Source organism: Fukomys damarensis, unplaced genomic scaffold, assembly GCF_012274545.1.
Source record: "Fukomys damarensis isolate Sample0158 unplaced genomic scaffold, DMR_v1.0_HiC HiC_scaffold_28, whole genome shotgun sequence".
Classification (NCBI taxonomy): Eukaryota; Metazoa; Chordata; class Mammalia; order Rodentia; family Bathyergidae; genus Fukomys; species Fukomys damarensis.
The window spans coordinates 21,313,487-21,323,388 of NW_022900940.1; the positions used below are offsets into that span (position 1 = coordinate 21,313,487).

General features: G+C 41.7%; 1 protein-coding gene across 1 annotated transcript in view; it reads left to right on the forward strand.

The window, feature by feature from the left end:
- Susd5 (sushi domain containing 5) overlaps positions 1-9,902 on the forward strand; it is a 64,756-nt gene that overhangs the window by 608 nt on the left and 54,246 nt on the right. The window contains exons 2-3 of the mRNA XM_033756925.1: positions 3,087-3,136; positions 6,489-6,666. Coding sequence (XP_033612816.1) covers positions 3,087-3,136; positions 6,489-6,666 — 228 coding nt within the window. The remainder of the gene's footprint in view (positions 1-3,086; positions 3,137-6,488; positions 6,667-9,902) is intronic.

Here is a 9,902-nt window from a genome sequence, read left to right on the forward strand (position 1 = left end):
GCCGTCCTGGGCGCTGGGATCCTCCCTGCTTCGCCCGGGGCGTGCGGGGGAGCCCGTGCGCTGGTCCTGCGGCCGCGTTTCCAGGGCTCCAGGAAAGTTCTTCAGGGCGAAATCACGTCTAGGGTGCCCTGGAACCTCCTCGGTTAGGATTAATTTTCCACATCCCGCAGTTTCTCAGTGTCTGTTAAAAGTGTACCTGAGGACGAGGCCAGTGGTTAGAAGACGCCCTCTAGCACTTTGGTTTGGTCCAGGAAGATCTGAAAGTGAATGTGGGAATCCCCCAGGTAAAGGGGAAAGGAAGGAACTGGATAGGAGTAGCTGGTGCAAAGGCTGAGCGTCAGGAAGAATGGGACAACTGCTTTTTTAAAATGGGGAGGGAAGCGGGTGAGACGAGCTAGAGCAATAATAAGCGGTAGCCAGACCGTAGCAGATTCCCTGAGAACTGACCCACTTTGGGGTTGTCTGTCTTTTGAATTTGAAGCCAGCTTTTAACATTTCCCTTAAATTAGCGGAATCGGCCTTGTATCGGTTCCATTTTGAAAAGCTAATTCAGCTGTGTTTTGATTTTGTAACAAAACCCCTCTGAACTTGGCTGAGGAGGCCCTGAAGAAAGGAAATTTGAGAGCTAGCATCCTCATGCCCATAAGGGTATGTAAGTCCACACGTGGGATAATGCAGATTGATAGAGGAGAAAAGCCCTCAGTTGATTTAGGATGGATGCTTTGGGTATTTTTAAATACCATTCTTACCTAGCTAGGCATAATGGGTGAACCGAAACGATAGGGCAAAAGGAAGTGTGGTGATTAAAGAAAGGGTAAAGTCAAGAGGAAAAAAATACACACTACAGACTGTCTTAGAATTTTTATGCTTTTTGTTATTAAGTCCATGCTGGAAAGGCTCTTTCTGAGTAAGGATGACTGTCATTGCTTCAGATCTTCAGAGTTAGACAAAACATTTGTAGCTTTCAAAGCTATTAGTGACCACTGTTAACTTTTTAAATTGTCACATAATTTAAAAAACATTTTTTAATTTAAAAAATCTAAAAAACAAGTCACATAAAATTTGCCATTTTAAAATACACAATCCAGTGGCTTTTTTAGTGTCATTTTTATTTTGTGCACACGCCATTTTTGTGAATCTAATTCTAATTCACCCCCAAATGAAACCCCATACCTATTATCAGTCAGTCCACTCGTAATGCTTTAGTATTTTTGGCCTCGTGTAGTTATAAAAGTTAAGCTGTTGTTAAGGAATGTAAGTAGAATGATTTGGAGCCGTTGACTCTTTTTTTAATTGAGTTTATTGGTACATTCTAGGTATACAGTACAGTTACATTCATTACTGGGATCCTGTACCTTTACATGACAGGTCTTGGTTCTCATTTTTTCCCCTTGTCCCTGCCCTCCCTTCCTCCGCTGTATTAACTTTTGAACAATGTATACTTTTATACCAATTTCAATTCCTATTAAAGAAATATCTTCGCAGTCCATGAGGTTTAGAGTTTCACCCCAGTGTGACTGTGTAACTGGAACTCCACGTGGATAAGGATCAATATTTTGTGCCTATCAAGCTTGTTATGCATCAAAGAAAGTTAAAGGCAGAAGTGTCATGGGACAAAGGAAAGTGAAGACAATACTAAGTGCATGTCTCCTTGTTACTGAGTGCCAGAAGTGCTTCCTTTCCCTCTTCTCCCTTTTCTTTTCTCCACTTTCTCAATGCAGAATTATAAATACACTTCCTTTTTTTATTTTTATTTTTGGTACTGGGGATCGAACTTGGGTCCTTGTGCTTGTGAGGCAGGCAGCAGAACCCCTGAGCTAAATCCCGGCCCCAATACACTTCCTTTTAAGAAATTCCTCTTGCTGAGTTCCCACTTTTATAATAGAGCCATTGAAGAATTAGCTATATTATGAAAGGCTTCTTTACTAAATGTATGTTTAACTACCACCACGTCCCACACTTAGTTATTTGTGTGCTAGGTGACGGGAGAAGGAAGAAATAATGTTGACAAAGTTGTGATGCATTACAGATACTTGAAAACAGTGCTTGCTTCAGCAGCATATATTCTAAATTTGGAATGATACAGATATTTGAAGATATAGATTTGGTCAGAAACTATTTTTAAAAATAAGTTGATCTCACCCCAGAAAGAATGGCTGCTATCAAGAAATCAGCCAATACCAAATGTTGGCAGGGTTGTGGAGAGAAAGGGACCCTTCTCCATCATTGGTGGGAGTGCAGACTGGTGAAACCACTGTGGAAATCAATATGGAGATACCTCAGAGAACTAGGATTAGAGGCTCCATTCGACCCAGCTCTCCTTCTGCTGGGTATCTTTCCAAAAGAATTAAAGGAATCATATCACAGTGAAATATGTGCACCCATGTTTACAGCAGCACAGTTGGTAATAGCTAAAACTTGGAAACAGCCCAATTGCCCATCAATTGGAGACTGGATAAAGAAGATGTGGTTTTTCTATAAAATGGAGCACTACTCAGCCATAAAGAATGAGAAACTAGAGTCATTCATAGGAAAATGGATACATATTGAGGCCATACTCTTAAGGGAAATAAATAAGACACACGTGTAAATACTAAAAGTGTAAATAAGATCCAAATTGTATAACTGATAATGTGAAATAGGAAGAAAAGGACTAATGGTGAAGGGGAAGTGGGTAGGGTAGGGGAAAGGTAATAAGGGAAAAGAAAAAATATTGAAAACAGGAAAAAATGGAAACAAAGCCTTTGTAAACAGGGAAGGGTGGAGGGGGTGAAGGGAGGCCAGGGGTATGGGGAAAAAATGAGACCTAAGACCTGTCGTGTAAAGGTATAACATCCCAACAATGAATGTAACTGTACTGTATACTAACAAGTACCAATAAACTCAATGAAAAAAAAATAAGTTGATAAGAAAAATTCAAATGAAAAACATTTACTTTACATTTGACTAATTAGACATGCATCTCACACATAAAGGAGACCTGCTACTATACTTTTATACACTTTTAAAATGGGAAAAAAACATATTAACTAAAATGCAAATGAACTGTTTTGAGTAATGATTATAGAAAAAGATTAATTCAACAGATACTTCTTGAGTATCTTCTATATCACAGATGCTGTCCTTGCTGGTGAAGGTAGAATGATGACATGAAATAGATACTTTCTATCGGAAAGCTTAAACACACAGTGGGGAAGAGAATCATTTGACAGATAATTCTATAAAAGCAACGTGAAACTGCAACTTTGGTAACTGAAAAGGTTAGAGAAGGTGCTGTGCCCTTCGGGAGACTACATTTGAAGAATCTGACTTGGTGCAGGAGAATCTGAAAGATGAGGAAGAATTCAGTAGGCAAAAGAAAGGGAAGAGTGGAAGGAGAATACGAAGTGTTGAAAGAACCTTTAAGCAGTAATGGGACACGTGGTAAGAGGGAGAGGGGCTGAGGCAGAGGATGCAAGGCTGAAGTGAGATGATGCTAGAGAAATCGGTACGGCAGATAACTGGAGCCTTATAGGTTAGGAGGCTGTTGACAGTTTCGAGTAGTAGAACTGATCAGGACCCCCCCCCCTTCTTTTGATCTCAGAATGAACCCAGAACCTTCCCATTGAGCTATATCCTCAGTCCTTTTTTTAAATTTTGAGATAGGGTCTCACTAAATTGCCCAGGCTAGGCTTGAACTTTCAGTCTTTCTGTCTCAGATGCACAAGTGCTGAGATTACAGGAGTGGTGCCTCTAGGACCAGCCTCAGATTTGTATTTTGAAGAGATCACCCCAACTGTGATAGAGGGAGGGTAGGTTAAACAGGATAAGAGTAGGTATAGAGACCTTATCAGATGTGATTCCAGTTGTCTAGGAGAAAGGTGGAGGGGAATGGAGTGATCTGAAGAGAAAAGTGTGTTATTTGTATAAGGATAGTCTTTGAAACTATGAGTGGGTGGAATGCTAGGGAAAATTTTTACAATGAGGAAACTTAGAACTGATCCTGAAGTGAGGGCAACAGGTTTAGAATCATTGACTCTATTACGAATACATTGGCCTATAAGTTTCATTTTTTGTCAGGTGTTGGCATCAGGGTTACGATGGTTCCTAAATGAAATGGGAAGTTGTTTCCTCTTCTGTTCTCTGAAAGGGTTGTTATAAGGTGAGACTTTTGTTTTGTTTTTGTTTGTTTGTTTGTGGGCTTTGGTAGTAAGATCATTTGTATTTAGATTTTTTTTGTGGGAAATTTTGAATAATGAACTTAATTAGTAAATAAAAGAATATTCAGATTTTAAATTTGTGTCAGTTTGCTGAGTTTTTTTTTTAAAGAAATTTGCTCAGTTTCTCTTTTTTTTGTCAGACGTACTGGCATATATAACCTAATCATCTGTAATCATCATTTCAGATCCATGGGACCTATAGAGATGTCCCCTTTTATTCTTGATATTGCTCATTTGTATATTCTTGCCTTTTGCCTTGGTCAATCTTGCTAGGGGTTTATAAATTTTTGTTATTCTTTTGGGGGGGGGAAAACCCCAATTCCTGGCTTTATTTTCTGTAGTGTATGTCTGCCTTTCCACTTCATTGATTTCTGCTCTGTATTATTTCCTTCTTTCTCCTTCTTTAGAAGCTGTGATTTTTGTGATTTCTTTTGAGGTTTTACAGATAAAATCTTAGATCGTTGATATTTCAGTTACACCTCTTTTGTAACATGAGGCTTTAGGGTTATACACTTCCATTAAACTAGTTTCTCCACAAGTTTTTGTCCCTTAAATTAAAATGCTTTTTGATTGTTTCTTTGTGCATGTGGTTTAATTAGAAGTGTATTTTGTAACTTCCATACTCAAGGAGATTCCCTACTTATTTGTTATTGACAGGCAATATAGGAGCACAGTGATTAAGATCATTGATAAGGACATAACTGTTATGTATTGCAAACATAAGCTAATAAAAAAAATCACTGACAGGGAACCAAACTGCCTGGTTTTATATCTCTGTTGTATGATCTTGAACAAATATTATGCTAAAAATTGGGATAATAATAACAATAATATCTATAACAGCATTGTTTTGAGGATTAGCATAACAAATATTTGTAAAGTAATTTGACCAACACCTGGCTCATAATAGGTACTATGTATATTTGACAAAATTTTTAAAAAGGATGTTAGCTTGTATAGTGGTCCCAAAAAATGGTTGGTATAGTTTTGGGTTTTTTTGTTTTTTGTTTTTTTCTGATTTTGGTTTTTTAAGATTGCTTTTTAGATTTGTTTTGTAGTTCAGTACTTGATTATTTTAACAAATGTTCTGTGTGTGCCCAAAATGAATCTGCTTTCTGTAGTTTGGGTTCAGTTAGGTGTCTTGTTCTAGTAAGATCAATATATTATGAAAAGTTTGCCAGCCATGACTGGTGACACAGGCCTGTAATCCCAGCACTCTGGGAGGCTGAGGCAGGAGGATCAAAAGTTTGAGCCAACCTTGGGCAATTTAGCAAGAAGCAGTCTTAAAGTAAGGTGGGAGAGGAGTAGGGCTGGGGATATAGCACAAAGCAAAGGCCTTGGGTTCAGTCCCCCATACTGGGGGAAAAAATGCTGACAAATGGTAGTGTCTCATTCTACCCGTTTTTGTTTTGTTTTGCTTTTTCTTCCCTGGCTTTATGTTAAACTAGATAGAGCCAACCAAGTCATTATTTATCCCTCCTCGAGGTCCTGGGGACCACAGGGCTCCCTCCTAACCATGGTTTTCTTGCTTGAAGCTCCCTCTTGCCTTCCACCTCTGCCTGAGTCCATGTTCTCATCCCCACATCTATCATAAGTTCTTTGAGGCCCTTGCATGCCCATAAATTCATGCCAGGATGGACCAGACACGATCCAGGCTGTTTGGTCCAGCAGAAGAGAATACAAGTGAATCCACTGTGGATAAAACCTGAAAGGACCTAAGGCAAGAGAAGCAACCTTCTATGGAGGGAGTCATTTCAAGACTTCAGGAGGCAGAGGAAGGCAAAACTGAGGCCTGAATTAGTGCCTTGGAAACCAAGTGACCCAGTTTAGGGGAACTTCAGACACTGAGCCTGGCCACATAGTGGTTTGTAAAGCACCTTTTAAAGATTTGAATAACATAGCCAGACAACATAACTGGCAACATTGCAGAGCAGCTGGTTATGTCTGCTCATTTATAAGAAAACGAGCAAGTCAGGTGTGGTGGCACATACCTGTAGTCCCAGCTGCTGGGGAGGCTGAGACAGGAGGATCATTTGGTCTACAAGTTCCAGACCAGCCTGGGCAACGTAATGAGATCCTGTCTAATTAAAAAAAAAAAAAAGCAAAAATGAAAACACCAGTGTAAGCGTCATCACTTGGTCCCAGGATGGGTTGCAGTGGGAGTTGCTGTGTTTGGGGCTCAGACAATCGGGAAGCTACCTCTTGTGTGTCTGCCAGGCAGTGCATTCGCTCAGATTAAGGTCCTGCTACTCCTAGCACCCACGTGTGTTTGTGCTTGTCCCCACACAGGGAAAATCTTCATGCTGGACTCTCAGAACGCCTCTCAGGGCCTGGACCTGGAGGCGGCTCGGCTCTCCTGTAAGAGCAGGGGCGCCCACCTGGTGTCTGCGGACGAGCTGCGCAGGGGGGTCCAGGACTGTGCCCTTGCAGTGTGCACCACGGGCTGGCTGGCAGATGGCACCCTTGGGTAAGTCTTGACAGCCGGGTGTGTCCTTTCCAGCTCCCCCCAGTCCCCACCAGGGGACTTTACCAGGGTAGGTAAAGTGCAGTGAACAGGGGCTTTCAGCACATTCGTGTTTAGCCACCAATTCTTGCATGCCACTCCCAAGAGGGATGCTCTGTGTCTTCCTGCGCACAGCACAGCATGGTCCTGCTGTAGAATATGTAAGAGTGACACTAGGTGACTTCTAAGTTAGGTGAAAAAGCAATGCAGCTTCCTGAGTCTGCGAGACGTTTACCTTTGCAGACTTGAGCTGCTGTGTGAAGTCTAAGTGTCTGAGATGGCTATGCTGTAAGGAAGGCCAGGCCACATGGAAGGGAGCCTCACATAGGGGCCCCTGCCAGCAGCTCCAAGCAGTGTCCCAGCCAAAAGCTAGAATAAGCTGCCAGAAATGTGATCAGAGATGCTCCCAGATGATTTTAGCCCCACACTTGACTTACTGTCGGCCTGTGAGTCTTCCTAGCTCCAACTCTGGACATGACAAACTGGGCCAACCCATTCCCCCCATGCCCTGTCTGTGTCCCTGACCCATGGAAGACTTGAGAGTATTCTGTGGACAGTTGGGAGAAAACTTCCCAGTAGTGTTGTGCCTACTCTTCAGTTATTCTCAGAGAAGGCAGGAGCTGTTCTACTTTCTCCTTCGTGCTAAGGGATTGGGAAAGAACAGAATAGTTTCCAAGAGCTGCTTTGGTTGATGATGACCCTGGCCTGGATTGCAGGCGGCCATGGAAGATACACAGCCCTGCCCACTGATGCCTCCAAATGTATGATGTGTGAGGCTGCATCTGAGTGAAGAGGACAACTGAGGGCTCTAGCCAGAGGTTTTCATTGAATCTGGAGCTATGGTCCTCTCTGCCTTACATTTTATATCCATAATGTAGCCATGTAGGAATATCTTTCATAACTCCATTCTTGTAGTTTCCTCATGTCATCAGGGTATTTAGAGGTCCTGAAAAGCCATCCCGAGACTAGGTTGTAAGTCATTCATTATAAGACTGGAAAGGTCTGTCTTTTGTGAGTTTGCTGTAAATCATGGTGGAGGGTCTCTGTCTGTTAAGATGATTCTTCTCTAAAAGACAATCATGCATGTACTGTATTACTGTACAACACATTAAAATGTATTTTATCCTCCCATTCTATTTCTGGAACCAGGAAGTATCTGACCATTAGCATGTACACTTCACTGTGGCTCCCCAACCACACACACTGGAAAGCAATTATTAAGTCTCTGGTGCATCTTATAGTTATGACATAATAGATACATAGCAGAACTGACCTGTGTCCCAATGAATTTATGTTGAATGTATACATAAATCCAGAGAAGAATGTAGATCCGGAATGATGAATTCAGAGTTTGCGGCCACCAGTTTCCTGGGAGCATTTGCGTATTCCATAAAAGTGTCTGAAAAGCTGAGTGACAGACTCAAGGGACTAGAATTGAGATTTGAATTCAACTGCTGCACAGGAGGGGACCTGGTAAACCTTTGTGCTTTGGGTTTGCACCTTGCTGAGCTGTTCTCCAGAAGTAAGAGGTAACTGGCCACGGGCCCTCCTAGGAGCAGTAGCAAGCCATCAAATCTTCTGAAGCCTTAAATTTGGATGGAAGTGACTATGGACTCCTGTTCCAGGGCTCTGAATGTCTAGAATAATCAATGCAGATTCTCTTTTGAGAAAAATAATATCATGCAATGCTTCTATTTATTTCAATAAGCAGTTTAGTCACTGTAGAACTTCTCACACAATGCAAAATAACTAGTCTTATGAGGAGACCAGGCAAAAAACAAACAAAAAAACAGAATTCAGGAGAAGCAATAACTAATAGAAGTTACAGATATTAACATTGGTAGATGCAGATTTTAACTACCTTTAAAATCTTTAACTAAACCAGGGGTGGTGATGCATATCTGTAATCCCAGCATTTGAGAGGCTGAGGCAGGAGGATTGCCATGAGTTCGAGGCCAGCCTAGGCTACATGTTGAGTTCAGGGCCAGCCTAGAATTCATGGTGAGATCCTATCTCAAAACAGACAAATCAACCAACCAACAGACAAACATTTTCAAAGATAAAAAGCAAGAAGTTTGGCAGAGGATGTGGATCTACTAAAAACAACCAAATGGAAACTCTAGAAGTGAAAAACCACAATAACTAAAATTAAGAACTTGATGGATTTAAGAGCCAGGACAGCAGATTGAAGTACAGAAGAAGCCAGGAATAGTGGCACATGCCTGTAATCCCAACATTCTGGGAGGTGGAGGTGGGAGGATATCAAGTTCAAGCACATCCTGGGTAATTTAGCGAGTTAGTGAGAACTTGTCTGAAAATTTTTAAAAGGGCTAGGGCTGTAGCTCAGTGCAAAGGCCTTAGGTTAATTCCCCAGTATAAGAAGAAGAAGAAGAAAAAAAGCAAACAGATTATTAGTGAGTTGGAAGATATTTCACAGGGAGATATCCAGAATAAGTAACAGAGGGGGGAAATGAAAAGTTTAGAGGGAAGGGGTAAAAGACAAAGGAGATGCATGTAATTAAAATTCTAAAAGGAGAAAAAAAAAAGTGGACAGAACCATGCCTGCTCCCGACCCAGCCGCCATCGCTCAAGCGCCGGGAAGGTAGCCGTGCGGGCGCCCCTGAACCCCCTTAATCCCCCCCCAACTCTCAGACCTCCTGACTGTGCAAGTCTTTGGACCCACTCTGCAAAGACAGAGGTGGTCATCAAGGGTATTTTTCTGAGTTCCCAACTTTGAACCTCTTTAAAGAAAGGGCGGGGAAACCTGTAATAAAACGTTGCGGAGTTCAACCATTCAGAAGGATGGGGAACTCAATCTGGGCCTTGCGGCCCGAGGTCAGTCATCGTCATGGGGTTCAGCAATCAGCTAACTGAGATTAGGGGTCTTCCATCCTCGCTCTGTCTGAGCCATTAAATGGTTAATATACTATAATGAAAAGTGTGTTCACTGCAGACATGTTCTGGACTGCTTCTTGATTTCAATTTAATTCAAATGATTTAAGGGTGATAGACTAGTGACTACCACAGGTGGTCAGTGTCCAAGTTGTGCTTGATCTTAATGTGTTGCTGATTGTATCAGTTGGGGTATAGCATTGCCGTTGATTTGATGAGCTGTTTTCTCTGATGTTATGAAGATGAGAATGTCCGTGGGTCGTTAGAGACACAGAAGCTAGGGTGCAACTATATCAGGAAGATTTGGG